This window comes from Parasteatoda tepidariorum, chromosome 4 (genome assembly GCF_982258835.1).
Source record: "Parasteatoda tepidariorum strain Cologne lab strain chromosome 4, Ptep-v5.0, whole genome shotgun sequence".
NCBI classification, from domain to species: Eukaryota; Metazoa; Arthropoda; class Arachnida; order Araneae; family Theridiidae; genus Parasteatoda; species Parasteatoda tepidariorum.
Window position 1 is genome coordinate 67,483,192 of NC_141758.1, and position 25,358 is coordinate 67,508,549.

The window sequence follows — 25,358 nt, forward strand, 5'->3', positions numbered from 1 at the left end:
GGGACGAAAGGCAGAGTCAACCTCGCTCGGCCCGAGAATCAAACCCAGAACCTGTGGCACGGTAGCGCGAAGCCCTACCACTCAGCCACAGGGCGTCAACTTAACTAAGCACATAATAAATACATTCCAGCTTCATTAGTCATAGAATAACAATTATTTCAAAATTAAACAAAAATAATTTTATATTTTATTATATTCATTAAAAGAAAAAAAACAATTGTACAAAAATAAAATGCGTTATTGAATCTTAAGCAGCCAGCATAATATTGTTATCTTTATTACAATATTGAATTTAATTTCCATCAAAAATAACGTTGCCAGAGTTTGTTGTTCTTTTATCTATTCCTTCTTGTTAAAATCTATCACAGTCCTTAGCCTGTAAGAATAAAATGAAATTTATTAGTTAAAAAAGTAAAAGTATACTCTTTCAGCAAAAAGTAAAAAGCATTTTATTTAAAATTAATTACTTACATAAAAATGTAGGCGAAATTGTCTCATCATAGAATTAAAAATTTTTCTAAAATTCCAAATCAGGACAATTTCTTAACGAATTATATTTGTGATAGATTGATGTGTATATACATGAAAAATAATGAAAATAGAGAAACTTTAAGTTAGAAAGCATGGTAATAAAAAACGACCAGAATATGGTAACATTTACCGTGCTTCTGGCTCTATGGAAATGCCAAAAAGTTCAGCAATTTCAACTAAAGCACTTTGATAAACATTTTGTAAAATTAACAATAAAATGTGGTAAAATTTGGTAAATGGGGTAAAATTTGGTACTTTTATCATGATAACTTAGAGCATGACAATAAAATACTTAACTTAAGGCAACTTAAAGGTCCAACTTAAAGGCAATAGATTCGTCTATACCAAAATTATTTCCACCCTAGTCACATCAGCTGAACTTAATGCCTTGGAATCTTGTTTTATTCTAATATGTTCCCTTGTTAACGACATTAGTTCCTCACCACCTCTCCAGAGCTCGAGAAAATGCATTTTACCCCGATATGCCTCTCTCGACCACTGTGGTTTTTCTTGTTCTATTATTATCTTTATTCTCTCTCAGCTACTGTGTTATTTTCAAATTTGTTCTTCAACTTCATTTTTCCATTTTTCGATGGCTACATTAGATTTTTCAAACCACCTTTATTACTTCTAGCCCGTCCTATTATTCTAGCCCTTACTATTCTGGCCTCTCTGGCAAGTCTTGAAAAAGAGCGCCTTTTTTTGAGTGCTCGAAGCAAGTTGGCTGTTATTTTCAATTTATATACTAAATTTGAAGTGAATAAAGTTTCTAATCGATCAATTCTTAAATGCATTTTATTTAATTCCTCAGATCATAATTAATTACACACTAGATGATAAAATCGATCTTTCAAAGAAACGTCTTTATAAATATCAAAGTTATCATTTCATAAATCAAAAACTATGAACCCAACATATAAGAAAATATAAACTTCGTATACTTCTAAGGATCTACTGTAGTTGTAACTGAACTTTTATATTGCATATTTTTACTTTTTTACAATGAGTTGCTATCGTACATCAAGGTTTAAAATGATAATTTAGAGTTATTCTGTATAACAAATCCATAGTTTGAGTAATTTATTTCAAATTTGTTAAACATTAATTCTAAAGGTATACTACAATCTTAATGAAAATTGTATGTTAAAAAAGAAACATGTTTTTGTTAAAAAAGAAACATTCATAGAGAATGAGCAGTAAGCAACTTACGATTCACCGGATTTTAACATTTTGAAGCCCTCGTTGATTTTATCCAGTGTTAAACGATGCGTTATGAGCTTTTCAACTTGTATATTTCCATTCACAATTTTATCCACTAGTTGTGGAATGTCTCTCACTGCTTTGTAGGCTGAAAAGTAAATAAAAACTTTAAAGTACTGGAAATGCAGAATTTTCATTTATTCACATTGAACCATGTGAATTTACATTTATTTAAACTCAAATAATAATTAAAAAAAACAATTTTTGGAGAAATTCATTTGCTTTGACAAGACTAAATTTCTTTTTATTTAACAGCATTTCAAATTCCAACATCTTACCCGATTGTGTCTAAAAACAGTTTTAACTTCTTAATAAACATCGTTCTTTTTCTTTACAATACATTTTTAAAGCAATATAAATGCAAATAAATTTTTATGGAATAAAATTTTTCATGCAAATGCCTTTTTTAAATATTAAGAAAATTTTATTTTTTGTGGAATCTAGAACAGGTTTTTGTCAAAAAGAAGAAATCTAGATTAGTTTTATGTCAAACAAAACCGGTTCTGTCAAAACCAGTAAAAAATGCTTCTTTAAAAAAAAATTTTGAAAATAAAATAGATTTGATAATAAAAATTAATTTTAAAACATTTGTATTTTTTTATGTACCAAAACAAATAACTCAAATTGAAATCTTATACATTAATATCCAAGCCTGCTCGCTCTCTATTATAGAAATTTCTGAAAATGAATTCATGCAATCTTTCAAACCATTTTAATGGTTGCAGAATTTTTCATGACATTATGATGAGGAAACTATACATTTAAAAACGTGTTTTGAATTTAAAGGAAGGATGATTTAATGTCATTAGAGCTGAAATGAACGAAACTTCGTAAGACATAAACGATATTCAAGTTTACGAAACAAACGCACGAAACAAAATTTAATCGCTGAAAGTCTGTTATCAAGCTAAAAAAAAGAGGATAAATCATCGGGATATTTCCGGGACACGATTTTCTAATCCAGCTGCATTTAACGGCCGGATCTCCTGTAAACTTTTGTTCAGGTATCAAACTTTAAAAGAAACAAGAGATTGCATTATAATTACGACAAACTACAACCAAGAGGAAAACCTCCATAAAAGAGAGCCAGTCGTTAAGGGCCTCTGGATTGTTAGTAAATTTACTTCAGAAGCGAGACATCCTTAAGAAAGACAAACGTATAGTAGGAAAAACGTAACGCAGAGGGTGCGTTTCTTGTCTTTAAGTGACGCCATCTATGGCCATGAATGCGACTTCAGTCACACATGCGTCGCAGCTCGTTTATAGGGCGGATCCATTCATACATTCTTTCATCCATCCACAGATTATAATTTTGACCTGAACCAGTGAATGATCAATCTCCAATCCAGTACCCATAGATGTATTGATTTGTTGTGGAAGCTTGAAGGACTTTGGGACCAGACAAATTGAACGAGCACCAATCACCATTTACTACGCAGGGAGTCTTCGGTCGATTGGAGTCAAACTCACGACTCCTTGCGACCAGGCTATTCCGGCCTCATAGATTAATTGTAGATTCTCTAGTAAAAAAACTTTTGCCTGGTAAGAATCGAGATCAAAACAATCCAAAATCCGCGAAATATAATATTCTATCTAATAAATGCTCTATGCGGTACTTACATCCATAGAATGTTCCCATCAATTGCCTTCCAAAAAGAAGATCGAGAACTCCCGCTTTGACTGCTGCTCCCATATCACCCATTCCTATTATAACTGTCTTTCCCCAATGGGGATGACTCGCCTTAAATGCTTCATTCTGAAATGATATTGAAAAAATGACTCAAAATAGCTCATTAATAAAAATCCTTGGTTAGTAACTTACAAAGTATTATTAGATCGAAAGGTCTGTAAAATATTACTTAATAAAGTGTCTTCTCAGCGTTAATAATTGAATAAGTTGTTTTATCTTCAAAACTTCTAAACGATAAATATGTATTTATACCTTTTTAGGAAAATTATCCAAAGAATAATATAATGAGATGAGTAAAAACAAATCAATAAATATCAATATGAATGCATTTAATTTTCTCTAGGAAAATGCGAAAAAAATATACATATTTTTAAAACAAAATAATTCGAAAAAATTTTACAGGCATAAGTAAATAAATATGTAAAGTAGATAAAACGAAAAAGCGCATTTGTGACGAAACCTGGTAATTTTTAATAAAAAGTTTTAATCAAGCATAATAATGTATACGCAAGATGCAAGTTAATTCATATTAAGAAAATAACTTCTAATAAAAAAATTTTATCTAGAATAATATGCATATATTACACTGTATAAAACTACGAATAATACGATTAAATTACTGACCCCCAGAGTGCAGCATCCGTAAAATCCATTATACTTCGAAATCTATTAAAATCATAAAATTTTATACCGTATTACCGTACTTACAGTAAAATTTGTTTAATTACTGTGACTCAGTAAATATTACTATAACAATTATGGTATATCAGATTTTTCAGGTTCCGTGACATTATACGGTAAAAAGTACCGGCATGCAAAATGTCAGTACTTTTTACTGTAATTTTTTTTGCTGAGTAGATGTTCTTTAATCAATAGCCTTATTATATATATGTAAAAAATAAAATTGCATTCCGGAACTCAATTTATTATTTCAATGTAAAGAAACCGTTACTAAAATGGCAAAGGGGAAAATGGAATTAAAAGCAGCAGCAAAAATTTACTCAAATAAAGTGCAATATTTAAATGTAACACGTTAACAACAATTACCTTTAACCTCCTTTAGTTTCATTTGAAATTAAATACTTTTGAAGCATTAAAACACATTTAAACTGTTCGCTAATTCGATAATTATTCATTTGGTTTTGGTAATTATTTCTTTACACATTCATATTCGATTTTGTTTCTAGTGCTCAATAAAACAAACATATAATCGACAAATTTCTAAAAGTAAAGTAAATTAAACACAACAGTGTAGCATAAATTATTGTAATAATTCTCAAAACGTAATTAACTACTTAAATAGAAAAAAATTTGATTACGAATATGTAAAATAATATGCGATGAAATGTCCTTAAAAATTTAAGTAAATAAATCGATTTCTTTGGAATTTCTAATACGTTAAAATGTCACAAAATATTGTTTTAAACCATATATAGAAACTTAAAAGATAACATATATTAAAATGTACAGTTTTCGAACCGTTTAAAAATGCTTATTTATACTGGAGTCATATTTACAAATAAAGGTAGAACCGCTTTTAATAGTGTGTCGGTCGTTTACCCCAATTTCATCTAAAAGTTCCGCGCATTAGCGAAAAGGCAGGTAATAATAATAATCTATCATTCCCTAAGGAACTAAAAAGCACTTCTCATATCATCCGACATTCATATTCTTGAAGAAGAATTGTATTATCATTAAATGCACGAATTCCATTCGCCTGCAGACGATTTATTTGCTTTCCGTAAATATCAAAAGCAGCTGTAGAATATTGGCAGTTATCGATTACTGTATTTTGGAGTCCTTCAGTTAAAGTATTTATAGCGTGGCAACATAAATTTCCACTTAAATTAAGAGTTTTATTTGGAATTAGAAATTGCGTGAAAAATATAGAAGCTAATATGAATCTAAAACAAAAGAAAAATATTTTTAGAAAAGAAAAAAGAATTTTACGACTTTAAGTGTGCTTTCTTATTTGTTTTAAGGTACTTTTCTTTTAAAGTAAAGTAAATATTTTATGTATGTTTATAGGGAAACAAATTTTTTAAAGTAAATAAATGTGTGCGTAATCGTGTAAGTATCAATTATATTATCTTTTATGATTGTGTTTTATTGCTTAATTATGGATTCATATTTAAATGTATTCTCAATTTATGAAGTAAAATCCTTGTAATAGTAAATAAATGTTCAAAAATATCCTGCAAAAGCTATTGAATCAAAAAGGGGTGTAAATCTACTTCAAAAACTAATTGATGCGTAATAAAGACGTAGTTTTTATCACAGTTTAATTAAGTGAAATCTTAAAATAAGTAATTATATTTTTTATAAGAAAGAATATAAAAATTGGGATATAAAAATTGGGATATAAAAAAGGATATGGAACTCTTTAAAACAATAAATGTTTTGGTAATTAATACTTATCACAATTTGATAAAAGAAAGTTCTAATATTTAAATATTAATGTCGAAATATGAATATTCAAAAAAGTAGTAAAACTTAACAATTTCTCTATTTTTCATGGCGTATTCACAAAATTCCATAATTTGATTATTAAAAAAAATTCCTTCAATTCAATTCAATACATTCAATTAAAAAAATATATTTTGGAATTTTCCGACCTGTTTATACACTGGTGCAACTCTTGATCTGATACTATATTCTCGTAGTAATTTTGATTATTCCAATTATATGCTTTTAATATTATGCGTAATACAAAGCTGTTTTATGACTATTAAGGAATATCTTAATTATTACCATAACAGAAAGTATTCCAACAGACACGAAGCAGAAATCAACTCCTCCATTCGTCATTTTCGCTAAAGCTTCTGGAACATTAGGAACTTCCTTTGGATTTATAAAATCAGTAGCTCCCAATTCCTTGGCTAAAAATACAAAGAAAACTTTATACATGCCTTATTTCAAAATAAAATTTTTCTCTGAGTGTCAATATTTACATCTTAGTTAAAAGCAAAGCTTTATTGAAGTTTAATAATTCGTGTAACAAGTTTTTCTGTAATATATACTGCAGTATGAAAATATTGTAGATTTGTTTTTAATTTGTGCTTATTTTTTGCATAGGTTAGAATACTTAATTCAAGTACAATGTAAACTTAATTCAAGTACCCCATAATTAACTTTAAAATGAAAAAAATGAGCTTGAAATAGTATTCATTTATAATTGTAAAAAATAGTTTTCATTAACTATCGTAAAAATAGTTTTCATTGGCTATTTTACGATAATAATTTAGACAACAAGATATGAACTGCAGCAAAAGTAATAATTAAAAATTCTTACAACTCCAGCTGAAAGAAGGACGATCATGAGTTCGATCATTGAGTTAACATTAACACTTATGTCACTTACTATTGGGAACAAGGAATTATAAACAGGAAACTATCAACAAGTACAGAACTGGTTATCTACTACAAAACCTCCACGCATGTGTTAAAAAGTTCATTTAAGCACTTGCAAAACTTTACCATCATTTGAACTGATCTTACAATAACCAATGAATTGTTTTCACGTTTATATCAATAGACCACGGAATTTTGCAACTTCCTAATGATCACATAATTTCTGAAAGTGTTAGGAACATTTGTTATCATCTTTCGAAATTACCGCTTTTGCGATCAAGAGTCTTTAAAAATTAGTTTAATATCTTAAAAAGGGAATGAGCGATGTTGCATTTAAATTTCCTGGCGATGTGGACCTTAAGTTGCTTTATGTTTATTTAACATGTATAAAGCAAATTCAAAGATTTGAGAAGATAAATAACATAAAACATTGCTAAGAGCTTTAATTTCCAAGAAATATGTACTTGAAATTTACACGTTCCTGTTAGATAGCATAAGAACTTTTTTCACATTTATGGCCCTCCCACGATTTTAATTGTTCAGCAATTCCTTTTTTTTTTCTTTTTTACAACTTAATGAACTATTTTTACCAAATAATGCTTTCATTCTTAACTGCGGGAATTTCGCAACACATTGCAATTTTTTTCTTCTGAGAAATAATGTGTTATCCTATAAAGTATCGAAAAACATATATTTTTGATTCGCTTCACCAAAATAAAATAACTAATTTAGTTTGAACTTATTTCTTTTTCCCACGTTCATCTTCACTTTAAAAAAATTACTTCTGATTTTTATAAAAGTATCTCGTGTGCCATTATTAAAATAAAAGCTAACTTCATTTGTTTCCAAGTTCAGATGCCATTTTGACAAACTGTACTCTTCTCCTTTTTGGCGAAGAATAAAATCTCCAAAAATAGCAATGGTATGATATCAGTATTAGAAGAAGAAAACGAAATGATCGGAACTAGCTCTGCAGAATTTTTATTTAAAAACTGAAAAGCAAAATTAACTACCTTAGGGAATTATAAAATCACCTAATTCGTATTTCTTGGGATTAAGATCAATTCCGATAATTTTAGAAGCTCCAGCATCTCTGCAGCCCATGACAACACACATGCCAACTCCTCCGAGACCCCATATTGCACAGGAAGATCCAGGCGTCACCTTGCCAGCGTTTATGGCAGCTCCATAACCAGTCGGCAGGCAGCAACCCACCAGGCATAAAGAGGACAGGTTTGCCTTAGGGTTAACCTATTTAAGAAGCTAATGTTAAAGCTCATCAAACTAGATTTTTTAAAAATATTTTTCTGAAAATTTTGGTTTGAAAACTATTGAAAAAATTTCCAAACAATAGCATTTTTTAAGTTATGCATGACACCATGACATTTTGTTCATCAACACAAATTAGGAAATATCTTTCCATTAAGATGGTTTTAGTATTTATTAATTTTGCAACAATAGTATCAATATGGTTTTGTTACTTAATTACCACTACAACTATTCAATTCCCATTCACTAGTATATAAGACATGTTAACTCGATTCTATCAGGAAGTACCTTCAGATAAATGAAGGTTGATATTGTCGGTGGCGTGCATCCACATTGGCGACCCGGGCGTGATCTGAACTACCTCGACTAGTACATCTACTTTGCTTTGAACACTGCTTTTAATGGATTGTCAGTAGTGAACAGTTGACTTGCTATTTGTGACTGCAACATTGTGTTGCTATTCAGTTTCGATCACACAACTTGACTGCTAGCACGCGAAAAATGACACCCACAACCGTGATCTTAATATAGCTCTCACGACCAGCACTTAAAAGCCGGTGACCTTAATACAGCTCTTACAGTCTCTCGTAAAACAGCAATTAATCAACTAGTGGTATCCATTCATAGAAATCTATAACAGATAAAATTCTGGTGGAAGAGTAATGTAGCGTAACTACAACTGTTCAATTCCTATTCACTAGTATATAAGACATGCTGACTTGATTCTATATGAAGGTACCTTTCGATAGATGACGGTTGACATTGTCAATAGCCTGTGCCAATATTGTCAACGGCCAATTTAAATTTAATTAGCAGTACTCGGATGTTAGTAAATGCGAAACTATTTTATTTTATTTTAAAACCGTCGTTGAACAGCCTATCCAATATTTGAGTTTATGACTGCTAATGTTCAGCTCCGTAGACTTGTAATTTTAGACCAACACTAGTAGACAAGAGAACTTCTGAATCAATGATTGGGAGAAATTTGCCTTCTCGAAGACTTTTTGATTGAACTAACCCTCATCTGCATTACATGGAGAGGAAAACCACGAAAACTTCTCAAGGTTAGCTTGACGGCAAGATGACTCTAGCCCATGATTCATCTACCACTAAAAATATTTTACGTTAGCACTGTGGCCGGTGCGATAATTTGTTTTACATGGGGAGAAAATCCACGAAAACGACTCCCAGTAAATCTGAGGGACAAAGGAACTTTAACCTATGATCCGTCTATTACTGAGGATATTTTACGTCAGCACTGTAGTCGGTGTGAGCCGGGTGCAAACAACCATCGCTGGAATTCTAACCCGAATCACCTAATTGGGAGGCGAACGCTCTATGAATCTATTCAATAGGTTTTATCCTATTGAACATATTCGAATAAAACTTCGGATATATGTAGCGTAGATCACGTGATATTAGTTTCTGTCTAAAAGAAATAGTTGAAAACCTTGCTTCTAGATATTGCTGTTCTTGAAAAAAAAAACATGCCTATATATGTTGATAGTACCATGGCACATTTTTAGCATATTTTTTACCTACAAAATGTGATTATAAGTATGTAAATAATTAAAATATTCCACTGTTCTTTTAGTTTTGTACTCTTATCTCTCTTTTTACTTCGTTAGAGTACCACCTACTGGTAAAATTTCACTTTTAATTTTCTGACTGAAACCTCGGCATGTTTCAGCCAGGTCCATCCTGTAGAACAAAGATACGAGTCTTTAAAATTTCAGATAAATTTTAACTATTCTATATTTAACTAGATTTTGATTTTTAATTAAATTCCATTATATACAACTATGACGCCCGGTGGCTGAGCGGTAGTGCTTCGCGCTGTCGTGCCACAGGTCCCTGGTTCGATCCTTGAGCCGGGCAAGGTTGACTCAGCCTTTCATCCCTTCAGTGGGTCAATAAAATGAGTACCAAGCATGCTTGGGAGCTAAACACTGGGGTTTACGCGTTGGGCTGACCACCCAACCGGATCATCTGCCCTTGCACCTTAGAGCCCAAAGGTCAAGAAAATTGAGATGGGCACAGTAGGCCTTGACTCTCTGTGGGCTGTCGTGCCACTGAGTTTATATCCTACTATAAGAACTATTGCACTTATGTAATTAAATGGTTAAATTTTTGTTAGGTACTGTTTATATAAGCTTTTAAAAAGCAAAGAAATACTGACGGCAATAATTCACAAAAGTTATTAAGAAAAAATAAGGCATACGACAAAAAAAGTATTTCACTTTTCCCACAAATGAAAGGGAATTATTTTTCATGGAAACTCGTAGCTAAATACATCACTTCGAATGGAGAAAAAATCGTAAATTATCAATGGATGTAAAGTATTATGTAACACTACGCATTTTTGCACAAAGCTGAAATTTGTAGTTATAAGGAATTTACTTTTGCCACATTAAATTGTGAAACTACAGTATATTCAGAAAATGTGCTGATTGAAAACATTTGAGTCAAAGATTTTCCTTTGCATGTAATACGAGATGTGCCATCCATCTGCAAATTATTCCTCTGTAACAAAAAAGTGAATGCTTTTTAAAATAATTGGTACCAGTATAAAAACATATTGAATTTTTTGATGAAAAACATATAAATTTGTGAATTAGATTCTTCTAGGATATTTTTCATTAGTGAAGAAGCTAAAATGCAATATAATTGTATATAATGTGTATACCAATCAATTTTCTCCAGTATTTGTTCTTGGAGTAGTATTTGTTCTTGTTGAGGGACAGTAAAAAACCCTTTCCACAGTATCTATAATAAATCCACCCTGTATTGATGCAGTTTTAATAGTTAACAAATGTACTAATATAATAGATTATATCTAAATTAATACCTTTTGTACCTTTTGAAGATTCATCGATGTACACAAAAGTTGTAGTACTTAGTACCAAAATTAATTAAGCATCATTGACGTCAAAAATTGTCAAGCAATTTTTTTTTCTTTCTTCTTTAACGAGTTAGTACCGTTAATTCGTTCATTTTACTTTTTAGTACATAGATTATTTTACTTTTGGGTAATTTTTGTTAGCTCGGAGCAAATAAATTTAAATATTTTTTTTTCACTTTTTTATTATTCTATTTTTTATACTTTTTATTATTTTATTTAATCTTTTGCAGATATCAATTTTGTTCTGCAATTAAAAAAATAATAGAATAAAAAATAATTTTAAAAAAAAGGTATATTCCTGAATTTGCATTTAAAACGTGCATACTGATGCACAAAAAGACATGAAAGTCTATTTTTTAATATTTAATTGCATAAATTCACTTTTTAAAAGAGAAGAAATAGTTTTCAATTCATATGATAAATTACTCTCTAAAATAAAAATGTAAAAGTGTAATTTCATTTACCGGTTGTTTCATGCACATGTTGCAATTTGGATTCTTGCAAAAATCACATTCCTCACAATAAGATTCAAAAGCCAACACAACTAGATCCCCTGAAAATAAAGTAAAGCAATTTTTTCCATTCCATCTATAAGCAAGAAGCAACATATGGAAGGATAATTTTATGCGATTGATTGATATATAAACCACGATTTTTCAACCTTAATGATTATCAGATATTTTTCAACCAACCATATATTTTCAATTGGACATGTTTTTCTCGATTGTAATCTGAACGTCTCATTGTCTAAGCATTTTTGAATAAAAAGTAAATTTCAGGATAAAAACAAGATACTTTTTCACAGTATAGATTCATCATGTCTTTTCGAAGTTTCTTTAGTTTTCTAAATAGTTGTTAAAAAGCATAAACAAATAATGAATAAGGGCATTCCACACCGAATTTTTCAAAATTTCTTTTCTCTTTACTCACAATATAGTCCACTAGCAACACTAAAAGGAAACGTTTATTTCATTTGAAGAATTGATACTCAGCAACTTTTGGATTAGTGTCTCTGTCTATGTTCCGTTTTTAATTTATTTATTTCTATGATGTAATCAAACTATAGGCAATCTTAATTGACAATTTTATCGAAAAACAACCATGCAGTATCTTTCAAATGCGTATGAGATCTTCGATTAAATTAATAAGAGGAATGATGTTTATCAAGCATATAAATATGCATATTATTCCTTGTAGAAAAAAAATTAAAAATAAGAAAACAGGGATATCTTAAAATATTTAATCAAATCCTAATTTAGCTTACGTTCTAAGATAAAACGTGCTTCGTGCATCACTACATCCTTAAAAAAGAAACATTCTAACAGTTTATAGAATTGAAATAAAAAAAAACACCCAAACAGTTATTATTGGATCTAAACAACCATAAATTTGAAATGAAAAATTACAGACGAGCAATATAATGATGGTCTAACTCTAACCGGTAGTTAAGCTCATTATCTTAGAAAGGCGCTGCATACGTGGTCATAAGGTCATATAAGGTCATCGTGATGCATCGCTTTGTCGCAAGCTTTAGAACTACAATGAAAAATCTGTGCATGAAAAGTAATGCAACATAACATAGTACAGATTTTCAGATTGCATGTATAAATTAAATCTTTAATTACGTCTAGGAGTACATAAAGTAGAGATGGGAAAATCTATTAAGATGATTCGCATCTTAGAAATCCTCCGAAAATCTGAGCGAGTATACTTAATTGCAGGGGTTGGCTATGTTCTAAATCTTAAAATTGCTTAAACAATTATGATGAATTTGGTTGGCTACAAAATTTTTAGTCGTTTGATGCAAAATTTCGTGCAAAAGTTAATTTCATCGTTCTTTATCGAATTCAATTGGGTGGCCAAAACAAGGCGCGTCTTTCAGATACCAATTTCGATTTTTAAGCTTGGCATACCAATCATGATCTGTTCTTACAGCAATGGCACCCTCTCCATACACAGTACAAATGTCACGAGCATCTTTTTCGGCCTTTGAACTTTGATTTAAAATAAAAAGAAGCAGGTGTCAAAAATGCCCATTTTTCTAGACTTGATATTCCATTTTGTGATCTGAATATTAACATATACTATCTCGAAAATAAAAACAAAGCATGGGATTCCGGTTGAACAAAACATACCTTTTTTTCAAATAATCTGAAGCATTATTTAAAAAAAAGGCGAAAACTTAATTTTTGTTTAATTATAATATCAAGATATCAAATACTTCATAAGGTAGTAATATCAATAAATGCCGAATCATCGATATCATTGTTTAAAAGTTTTTTTTATGTTCCCCAAACGGATAAATCCATCTATAATTAAGAACCATTTTAGGATTTGAAATCGTTGTTTGAATCTTAATTCAATCACTATGGTAATTTCCTTATGATTTTGCCTTAAGAAATTATCCTCAAAAAGTGCTAAATAACAATTTTCAGCAATCATTCTACCCGATTTCAAAAATTTTTACATTAAATTAAATTTGCCAAATGGACTCATTAGTTTTAGCAGAGACTTTAATTAGCTTTGACCTAAATAAATTATACATCAATCAATCAATATTTTGTGTGTGTGCGCGCGCATTGTGCAATGATTCTCCTAATAAAAAGAATGCGTTAACCTTGGAAAAATTTTACCTTCTTTACATCTAGTGACACCTTCGCCAATACTTTCAATTATTCCTGCACCTTCATGTCCCAAAACTGCAGGAAAAACAAAATTATCCATCATTCCATCTTGAAAATGGACATCAGAATGGCAAATTCCTGACGATACAATCTACAAAAATAAGTAGAGAAATCCCTGTTAATATTGAAGGATTCAAACAAATTCTGATTCAAAAAAAGTGCTGATTTCGAGGGATCCTGTTAACATTGTAAAAAAACTGTTATTTAAAATTCCTATTTTGTTTGTTTTTTTCGTTGCTGACAAAACCATATCCTGATAAATGATTCCAAACGATTATTTCGTCATGCTATGGAAATCACTTATTATTTTGATTTGTTTTAGAAGATTAATTTACTTGAAATCCTTTTGCGTAGTGCAACTTTTCGATTAACTCAGTTCATTAAGAAAAACAACGTAAAATAAAAAGAATAAGTTAATGCAAAAGAATAAGTGAACTCAGTCACTGCATGAATTCGAATAGATTGAGAAACGTACTCGCGTCTGCACTTCACTGTGTTAAAAAAAATCTTTTCCTAGAACTTGATACTTTAAGTACTGTTTTGTCAACTGTGATTGTATTCTGAGTTACCCATGTATAATTGTTTCTTTTTATTTAATTTTCTACCCTTAGTGAAGAGGCAACATCAATAATCTCTTCTGATTAATATTGTTTACATTCATTGTAATGTTTGTTTGTATTTAGTTCAGTTGTAAGTAACGCTGCTTTCTGGATTTCATATTTAACGTTCTCCCCATTTGTTAAAACTCTAATTTGAAACTTTTTGAATATGTTTGCTTATGTGATTATTTTGCGCGCACTTCGAGTTATCGGTATGTCTCCGGATGCCCCTTGGGGGGGGTGAAGCTAGTTATTAATAGTCGTAAGCCTAAAAATTGGATCGGTTGTTCTACGACGGCAATAGAATAAAGTTAAAAAAAGTACTGAGATAGTCAATAAAAAAAATTTTTTTTTTCAATTTTATTAACTCATATCAATCAGCTTATTTTTTTCTTGTAGAGTTTTGCAAACTTACAATTTCGTCTACGTTTCTCTGCTCATTTATCTCTTTATATTTCTAGTAAAAAAGCTTTTTAGGAAAATCCTTGAAAAATCTAGCTTCTTCAGTAGTAGCAACTCCTCCTAATGAGAAGGCTTCTAGACGGATCAATTCAGTAATCCAGACGTAACGAATGTAAAATGCTCATTTCGGGGGAAATAAGAATGTCATAATCTCCGAACAACTAAACTGCGCAGTAGGGGAAAATAAGAATATAGCAGCGTTCGCACTACTAAAGGATCGATTTCTTGTTTATGGTAACCCCTGTAAAAGCTTCATATCTTGTAGCAGGTGTTGGTAGGACCTCCTCTAAATGCAATGCTGTTGTTGTTGACGTATACCATTAAGGAAGTTGTTCTTGTGTTCTAGTGGCGCCATCTATGGCACGGAATTCGACTTCTGTCACACCCATACTTCACACCCGTTTATAGGGCGGACCCATTCATTTATTCACAGATCGTAATTTTGACCTGAATCAGAGAACGATCAATCTCCAATTCAGTACCCCCAGAGGTATTGATATGTTATGGGAACATGGAGGACTTTGACACTCGACAGATTTAATGCGCATCAGTCACCAGAGTCTTGGGATGGCAGGGATCGAACCCACGACCTCTTGGACATGGGCCCAGTGCCCTACCAACCAGGCTATTTCGGCCTTCCAAATGCAATGTACTAAATATTAACAATCTAATTTCTTAATATACCCTTTTGATGTCAAGAAATACAATGAATATACCTAACATGTCAATCTTTAAACATCTTTATCTAATGAGAACAAAATGTTTATATACTCACCTTAATTCTCACTTCACCTTTTTTAGGGACAGCAACTTCTACATTCTCGAGTGAATAAGGTTGGCTCTTTTCCCATAGAACTGCTGCCCGGCATATAATTGGCTTGGGAAAAAAAATCAAAAATATTTATTAAATTAATTAAATTGAAAATTTATCAACTATTTATGTTAAACTAACATTATATTTAAAAATTTTGCGAATGTAATTAAATACAGAAAGGTTAACTCTGATTTGAAGAGATAAGTGTAACCTTGAAAGTAAAGCTTAGAAAATAAATCATTCTTTATGATCTTGACTAAAGATTTGTTAACAGCTAATTCAATTAACAGTTTTAAAGAGTTTTCTAATGGAGCCTTAAGTGTTTATCACTTATGCTACAACATTTAAACAGCTTCCAGTAAAGTAAAAATTACATATCTTCTTCAGACTTTTTCAATGCAACATTGTGAAAAGCGTGTTTTAAAAAAAACATGTATTGAGAAATTTAGAATATAATAGTAGAGAACATATGGACATACTTGAATGACTTATAAATGGTCCACGTATCCCAAAGATAACTCACAATGTAGAAAACAAAATACAATGTATAGTTTTCTGCATTTTGTTTAGATACTTTAGAAATTCTAAGTTTTAAATTTAGTTTTAAAGAATTCCGATAGATGGCATAGCTAAATGAATAAAGCTTAAAAGAGCAGTGTATTCAGGCATGAAATGATACTTTTTTGCTAATAATTTGCTGTTTTTATAACTGCTATGAGTTTGAAACTGTTACTCATGACTATTAGGTCAAGTTTAGCCTATCTAAAGCCAGCGATTTCTACGCTTATTTTGAAAATGGCGCAAAACGTCAATATAAAGAAAAGCCACAGTTTAATGAAAATGAAAATCGTTTGTGATTTAATTCTTTAATATTTAAAAACTTACTCCAATTCTGAATTCCCGGGGTTTATAAAAATTTTCAAAAACTGAGAATATGGCAGTGATTTTGATAATTTTCATGTAGGTACAAAGAAGCACCAAATTGTTGATTTTACAAAAAAGTTTAATTACTTTTAAAATGTTTAAGTTATTTGCCTGTTCTAAAGCCCAGATAATTCTTTATGGCAAGATTATATATATATAGTATGAAATTATCTCATTGCTTCAAGTGTAAGGCACTAAAACTATAGCTTTTTTTTATTTTCCTTGGTAACCGAGTTTCGAAAAACAGCGTTGAAGAAACAAGGGGGGCAGTCGGAGGATCACTCTTGAAAATATTTCAAATTTTACAGTCTGACATGGAGCAGAATGTCCTGTTTTCACATTCATCTACCATCTGTCGACTAATTTTGTATTTAATTTTTAATTTCAGAAGAATAAATTCTATGATTTTCCATTCAGACTGCAGTCAACCTCCCATTTTTACCTACTTTTTTTAATTGAATTTTTAAATCGTCAGTCATATTTGGAGCACTGGGTAAAAACTGAGAATTGTACTTCTAAAAGTTAGAATGTGTAAAATATAAAACTTTTAGCTTGCGAAATTTAATAATAAATGTTTCGAAATGGAAACTAAAAGAAAGCAACTACTGGAATCAGAACTATACGCGTCATACATATATAAAGAATCTTAACAATCTACTTCAATCCTATGTCTCAAATTTATTTTCGCAAGCCATACATTTTTAACTCTATCGCCTTTGAACGAGTTTCTTAGAGAGATGGCGTTCAATTATAATAAAAAGATCAAAAGAACTTTTTCCACGCTATTGTTTAATCAGTGACTTAAGAAGTGCCACGAGGAACATTAAAAATCAATCCTAGTGGCACATGTTCCAGACTGCCGGCCAAACTTTTTGACCGCACGAAACAAGTGTACTTCAAACGAGTTCAGTCACACCAAGAAGTCGTTATTCGTGTTACACTATAAACACGCAAAGACAAAACCTCGTGACATTAATTTCAAATAACGTACAAAAGAAACACTGTAAAATACATAACTATATGAATTTCACAGTTAAAATAGTTTAAACATTTTAAAGCTTGACATAGGGCCAATTTGCTGTACTTTGCTATATTGAATTAAATTGCCTTGTTTTCTGGCGTTTCTTAACCCTTAATGGACCATTGACAGTTTTCCTTATTCGATCCAATACCGCGCGTATGATTAGCTAAAACCATTTTTTATTACACTTATTTTCATCATATTTGCAATTTATTTAATAATTATTTATGTAATTATTATTTATGTAATTATTATTTATGTAATTATTATTTTTATAATTATGATTAATATTATGATAAACTATTTTAAGTATACCTAGAGGGAAGTAAACTTGAAACTTCCGGATTGTTATGGATTAAACTTGATTACAAGATAGCATAGTTCTACAAAGATTGAAATATGGTTTAAAACTTAACATTTTGTAACTCAACATTTTGTTACTTAACATTTTGTTACTTAACATTTTGTTACTTAAATTTCTGTTACAATTTAAGAATTTCTGTTACTAATTAAGAATTTCTGTTACTAATTAAGAATTTCTGTTACAAATTAAGAATTTCTGTTACAAATTAAGAATTTCTTTTAAAATATATAGTTCAATATAATATATCGATACACTGATCAATATTCAAAGAAGTTGAGCGTATAAAAAGCGCGTAATAATGTAAATGCTTTAAGTAAAATATAATTTCTGAAAATAATTAAACTTATGTGAAAATTTTAAATCGCTTTAATCCATAGTATTTTTCAAATATTAGTACAGTGACAAGTTGAACTACATTATCTTAATAAATTTATCGTTTTTTAATTTGATTGCATGATATTACTGATCACTTAAAAACAAAAATATTATTTAATTCTGCACTTTATAATGGTTGCAGCAATGTTGAATGATATCATCATTTAAAACATTGACGCTGCACATTCTTGTTGTTTGCTAGAACAGAGAGAGAGATTCAAAGGATACACGTGTTAAATTTGGAAAGCCAGATAAAAAATTTTACATTAAAATAAATTTAGTAAAAAATATATGGTTCTACTTAAAGCTAGAACAACACAACCATACTTTGAAGTTGATTCAGATAGATTTGAAACCGTACGTAACTTCTGCTATCTGGGTTCTGTAATTAGTTTTGGTAACAATATAGAAATAGACCTTAAAGTTTCTGACTGGTTTTCTAAGAACTGGTTTTTTAAAAAAGACACAATTAAAATGTTAATTTATAAGTAGGAATCTAAGCAGGTAAGCAGGAGTCCTACAGTTATAAATTTAAAATGAAGTTTAAAATTTATAAAATATTTTTCAAAATAAGAGCAAATTCGCTCTTACAAACTATATATTTCTTATGTTACGCTAACAGCTCTACAAAGACCTATTATTCCTAAATTTATAAAAAAAAATTTCTAGATCAATAATGTAATTTGAACTGAAACCTTAAAGAAATTTAAAAGAAAAAACAATACAGTATACCTAATTACATTGTTTAATTTCGTATTTTTAAAGAAAAATTCTAAATATTCTTACTTTTGTTCAATAAAAATAACAAAATTCAAATTTAGACAAAACAACAAACTTAACATAAAATCAACATTCAAAATTTCAAAGAATTACATAATAAACTTTTTTTGTTATGCGTGTTAGTGTGCGAAAAGGAATTTTATCAAAATCAAAATTCATTTAAAAACGTATTTTAAATACATGAAAATTCTGAAATGTTAGAAAATTCTGACCACAAAAAGAATTTAAAAGTCAAAAATTAATTTGTGAAAATTAATTTCATTTGTCCTTATTCACTTAAATAAGAGTCCAAATATTAAAAGCAAATCAGAAAAAAATTAGTTTCATTTTCGTCTGTCAACATAAGAAAAAGCAACCCTAACATCATTTCTAAAAATCGGTGATAAAAATTTTAATGGGTTTTAAAAAGCTAATAAACTGAAGTTGAAATATGAGTAATTAAAAAAATAAAAATTTTCGTTAAAATCGTAGACTTCCTTCCAGTCGGCTATCTTAAAAAGCAAATACTGTCAACAATCAGATGTTTAAATAGCATTAAATTCTAGCGTAGATCATTATACATAAAAATATACACAAAACTACAGTACTATTTGCATCCGAAATATGACTCTATAAAAGAAGGAAAAGGCTGATATTGCCATCTATTAAAAAAAGACTTTGCGAAGCAATATTTGACTTAATTAAAAAGAGTACTTTTTACCAAAAAGAAAAATACATAATTGCGAAATTACAAGGATACTGATAAAATAAAATTTCTAAATTCAAGCAGAAAGATTTCAAGGCAGAGCTGCATTTATCAATTTGACATGTACGATTTTCGAACTTAAACAAATTAAAAATTTTAATAATTTTATAAAATTAATAAGAGTACAAAATTGATTTTTCAGCTTACTTTTCCAGCTGTTGCCATTATGTGAATCTGGAAGAAAATCTTATTTAAGATAGAAAAATATATATGCAAACAATCGTGAAAGAGAAGAACAAAAACATTTGAACATGAAAAAAATACTATTAGCAGCTTACCTATAACCGCAAAAGATGCAAATATCCGTTGTATTAAAATGTTACTCTGTTAAATGTAAATTATTCTGCCTCTGTTTAACTATAGAATCACGCGTTTAAAGAGGAAGTTTAAAGCAATTTAAAATACAAGGTTAAAAATGAATGTAAAGGAAAATAAAAATGTTGCGCTAGACACATATATTATCTTGATTACCTTGAAATTCAGTTTCGTTTTTTTCTTATTTCTATACTAAAGTGAAAACATGACTCATGTCATTTTCATATGATAACAGTGTTTATATATTTATTGATGCTTTGTTATCCTTTAATTAATTGAAAAGTGGGGGATTGGAGTTTTTATATGCAAACGTGATTCCTTGCAATAATCAAATTTAAGTTTTGTGACCAAAACGTTAGAAAAACTACAGAAAGTAATTGAAATTAAACAAGTAAGGAAAAATTGTAAAGCATAGTTATTTTAATTTCAAAATTTTATAACTTATCTACAGATACATAATATACATAAATGATTGCAATCAATTTGTATTAATACTAATAATGGGAAAAAGTAATCGAAATTGTTAATGAATGGAATTTTAATAACTAAACACTAAGGTTTTATTAACATGAAACTTTTTTAAAACTTATAGAATAAATTATTCAATGTCAGAATACACATATTAGAATCATGTGTGTATTTTCATTAAGATAAAAAATTTAAATAATTTAACAATTTTTAAAAAAAATCCATTATCGTAGTTTCGGACATGCTTGTTGTATAATAATATTATGTCCTAGGCACTTAATTGCAAGTAAACTACTTAAATTATGCATAAAATACATCATAAATTAACTGCAAAAGGAAAAAATGAAAGTAAAAACAAATTTTACATTTTTATGATTTGAGAAACATGAGAAAATAGGGAATTGATTTATTTATCTTTATAAAAGTAAACATTCTTTAGAATTTTTTTCGATGATCAAGGCAGCAACGCTTGATAAAGGCATCAAAAGCATCAAGCTTGTTTTGCAATAAAAACAACATTTTTGCGCATACACTATATTCTATTTTTTACTTTAATTATGCATCTCATATAGACTATAAAATTCGATTAGTTTTAAAAGAAAAAATAAGAAAGAACCAAGTCATTCCAATGCTTTGATTTCGTTATTTTAACGGTTTGCAATTTTATTCTTCAAAAAAGCATTAACACAGCTTAACAGAATAAGAATAAATAGCTAGGAACTTTAAGTCATAATAGTAGCATGTATGATAAAAGTGCGCCCCAAATTCAAATCTCAAGTAGTTCCAAAATTTAATTTTATTCATTGTCATACCATTTTTTTATAATTTTACTGACTAGAGCTTTATCAAAAATTATTCAAATTGCATTTTCAAAATATCTCTTATATTATATCTCCTCTTTTATTATAAAAAAAATTAACCTGAATGCAAAATCAAAATTCATTGCTTTCAGTAGTATTGTTTAAAGTTTTGATAAAAGTTTACGTTAACGAGTATAATTGTCCTTTATTTCTTCTTATCGAATCACGTTATTAGTTCTCCAAAAGGTTTTTTTTTTAAGGCAAAGATGATTTTCTTTCAAATCCTGGAAATCATTTATTTTGTTATAACTATAACACGTTCACAAAATGTTCATACATAAAACTACAAAGAAATATTAACTTTACAAAACTAATGATGACTAAGAAGTAATTAAGGCAGTTTATGAGTGGATAAGCCAGGCACAGGTTCTCTTAGTCTACAATGAAATCAATATATTAAGATTTTATATAGCACAGATATTAAAAGTTTATATTTTATACATCCTTCTCTTGTATAAAATCTTTCAAGTATTAAAAAATCATTTTTATTGATCAAATATTCTATATTTTCGTAACCCATTTGAATCTAAAGCCCTTTTAACGCGTTGACTGTCGCGTCACCCATATTCGGATGACAGCAAAGTTTCTGATCGGGCCGCCACAACCGTATTGGGGTGACGCTTATTTGACTACTTGCGAAAAATATTCGTGTGTATTTGAAAAGATATTTCACAGGAAGTAACAAAACTATTGAATTGTTATAAGAGCATTACTAAAATGATTTATTAAGAAAATTATTGTGAGCCTCATGAAATCTTTCTTGTTCACTGCTATTTGACTCACTAAGAAATAAGTTTTCCATTTTTCTTTTCGAAATTTCAACTTATTAGGGTAAATATTTCAAGTTATACTCCTCTTTACTCGGCAAAGGTTCAAACTGATTGTGTAAAGTGGCGAGATCAGAAACTGATGCGAAGCAACGGACACAAATAAACAGACATGATACCATGGAAACAAACGGAGCGATATATTATTCCAATGACCACCGGAGACTCTTATTATTAAAATATCGGTGGGGGTACTCAGCAAAATACGCTTCGTACAGCGGTATTCGTGGCCTGAAGGAGATTTCACTGTAAGCGCGTTTTTTCGAAAAAGAAACAAGTGCAACACAAGTGTTTCGCTATGGTTCGCAACACAAGTGTTTCGCAGAAATAAAGTGGTTCTGTTTACTATAATATAAATATTTATCTTTAAATCTGTTTCCAATGTTTGCACAATGCTTTTTGAAACTAAAGTGGTAGATAGCAGAAACCACTTGGATTAACAAATTGTACACACGTCTTTCATTCATCCGTTTTTTTCATATATATTCCACTTTTTATGGCAAAACATTAGTGGGTTGATAAAAGTGCTTTGAGGTTAAGAAAACAATTTGCCTCAAAATTATTCACTTCGCTTTTCAGTGCATGAAAAAGGATAAAAAATAACTACAAAATTGGCCTAGACTTAAAGCATTAATTGAAGTAAAATTACATTCAACTTGTTTGCTCACTGCATGATTTTTGTAGAAACAACTCAATATGTGGTTGGCTAAAATGCTCACTTTGTTTACCCGATGCAAACATCATATTACTTTATAATATACAGTCAAAAATTGTTTCAAAACACTTTTGGGTGTTCTATGCCCTCAACTAGGAAGAATCGCAATAAAAATTAAACTCGAGTGTTTATCATGTTAATACCTCCAACTAATAATAATAATAATAATATATATATATGTATAAACAATTCCACATTTCATTCTAATGAATGAAGAAAACATGGGGTGGTTTTTAAGTTACCCCTCAATATGAGGTAACTCAAGCCAGCAGTAATGAATTCAGTATTTTGCTCATGTTAATTACAGAAAAATGATTGAAAGGTTAAAATAAATGCGCATATACTGATGAAATTATTGAGTAATAAATACAAAGATATAAATAATACTATTTTTTACATTTTCAATTCATGAAATTTAGATATTAAGTTAGAGGAGAAAAAATCAAGCACCTCGAAATATTTATCTCCCTAATTAATGCCAATCATAATAGTTTAAACAGCAATTAAAAACTGTTTCGACAGTAAAGAATTAAAAAAATTAAATATTATTTCTAAAAATAGAATTATTTACTGTTATGTATTTTATTTATAACAATATTATGGACTTCCAAAAGTAATCCTATAATATATTACAATTAACTCGGAGTTCTCTGGTCTGAAATATTTACTAGAACAATTAGGAAAATAAAGTTTTTAAAAATTAAACGTACTAATAATCTCATATAATGAAACTGCACAAAAATCTTAATATGAATTTTTCTCGATAAAATACATAAAATCTTTGCATAATAGTAAAAATATTATCGTAAATTTACCTATTTAACAACTGCAGATGTCGCGTGTCTCAAAGTTTGTTCAATTATATTCAAAAATGCAACTATAGTTTGGGGAAATACTTAAAGTTTAAAATCACTTCGAGCTTAACTGTATGATTTTTTTTATTCCTTGTCCAAGATTTCCTTTTAACAAACTACTCTTTTTTATCTTTCCTGACCATTCGTCTCACGAAGGTAATAGAAATCACAGGTGGTTAAAGGTGAAGGTGAACAGGATCGTTCGTATATTAGTTACTACGTAGATCTTTCTGCCAACAATGCAAAAAGATTTAAACTAAACAAAATTAGCCTTGAAGAGAAATATTTCACTACTCATCTCAGTGTTTCTTGTTTAATAAGGTCTGTCTGGACTGTTGCGCTGCGGCAAATCTTGATTCAACATCTGTTTATATTCCTCTGATTAACATAATTATTACTTAAATGTCTATTTTTTTGACAGATTCACACAAAAAGGCGTTTCTGTACATTTATTTTTTCAAAAAACTTTTACTCAAAATCCTCTCCGGACTAAATATTTTTAGATAGTGTGATCCTTGAACGGACTGGTCTTTTTGAACATGCAGGTCATGAATGCTACCGGTCATTTTATGCAGTTCTGTTTTAAATTTTGAAAAGAAAAAAACCAAAATATGAAACTGCACAGTGACATATGTCCATTTTATGTGTCACAGACACATTTGTAACTCATTTTGACCCGGTCAATCTATCAAACTTAAACGTTCTTTTAAATTTGCTTGCACTTCTTGTAAATTCAGTAATTTTATGCAGGATCTTCAGAATATTCTAGCTAAAAACATTATCAGAAAAAATACAATTTTAGCTCCAATAAAATTAACTTGCTTTTCTTTAACTTAAATTGAACATGAATGCTTTTTTTTTTTTTTTTTTTTTTTTTTTTTTTTTTTTTTTTTTTTTTTTTGTTCAGTACTTCTCGTAAATATATTCATTTTGTGCATGATCCCTTGAATATTTCAGCACAAATTATTATCAAAAACAAAATTAAAAAAACACAGTTGTAATTTTAACTCTAAAAGAAATGAACTTCCTTCCGTTCCCTTCTGAACAGTATCATAGGTACAGGGATCTGTTGAAAATTTTCCTCCCCTTCTGATCTATATCTAAATTGAGGAAGTAGCCTCACAAATGAGATCCCTTCTGCAGAGGATCAAAATTGAGCGGGCATGTCTTCTGATCATCCTCAGGGATTTTTCCTAGACCATCGCCAATAGCCCATTGTTCAGCCCTAATGTGACGTAAATAAAGTACCTACCTACCTCATTTCACTTCAATCGAATCTTACTTTTTTTGTATGTACTTTTTTCTTTTAAATTTTTCTTTGCTGTTTGTACTCTTCATAAATTTATTCATTTTGTGCATGATCTCCTGAATATTTTAGCTCAAAATATTATCAGAAAGAAAAACATAAATAATTTTATCTTGTTATTTCTTTTAAATTTTTCTTTGTTACTTGTACTCTTCATAAATTTATTCATTTGTGCATGATCCCCTGAATATTTTAGCTCAAAACATTATCAGAAAAAACACAGAAATAATTTTAGCTTGTTA

The 25,358-nt window shown here is 29.5% G+C and overlaps 1 protein-coding gene across 4 annotated transcripts; it reads right to left on the bottom strand.

Moving 5' to 3' along the window:
* Positions 1–156: 156 nt before the first annotated feature.
* On the bottom strand, positions 157–23,938 carry LOC107449196 (alcohol dehydrogenase class-3 chain L). 4 transcript variants are annotated; one of them, XM_016064668.4, is made up of 11 exons: positions 23,772–23,923; positions 19,919–19,945; positions 15,524–15,625; positions 13,637–13,778; positions 11,468–11,556; positions 10,502–10,624; positions 7,867–8,083; positions 6,233–6,360; positions 3,412–3,547; positions 1,741–1,879; positions 157–376 (listed from the first exon to the last, which is right to left on the bottom strand). In XM_016064668.4, exons 2-11 carry the CDS (start codon positions 19,934–19,936, stop codon positions 340–342), a joined length of 1,131 nt encoding a protein of 376 aa, XP_015920154.1. In that variant the 5' UTR covers positions 19,937–19,945; positions 23,772–23,923; the 3' UTR covers positions 157–339. The 4 variants fall into 4 exon arrangements, with proteins under 4 accessions (XP_015920154.1, XP_015920153.1, XP_071038503.1 ...); XM_016064667.4 differs by lacking the exon at positions 23,772–23,923 and adding an exon at positions 20,050–20,359; XM_071182402.2 differs by lacking the exon at positions 10,502–10,624 and having other exon boundaries at positions 23,772–23,938.
* Between the last annotated feature and the right edge of the window lie 1,420 nt (positions 23,939–25,358).

Bases quoted from the DNA above. Each gene is read 5' to 3' on its own strand.
- LOC107449196 (XM_016064668.4), bottom strand. The intron at 6,361-7,866 runs GTGATTTTATAA...TTGTATTTTTAG, and splicing joins TCCCAAGAAATACGAATTAG to CCAAGGAATTGGGAGCTACT. The intron at 3,548-6,232 runs GTAATAATTAAG...ATATCATTTCAG, and splicing joins TTGGAATACTTTCTGTTATG to AATGAAGCATTTAAGGCGAG.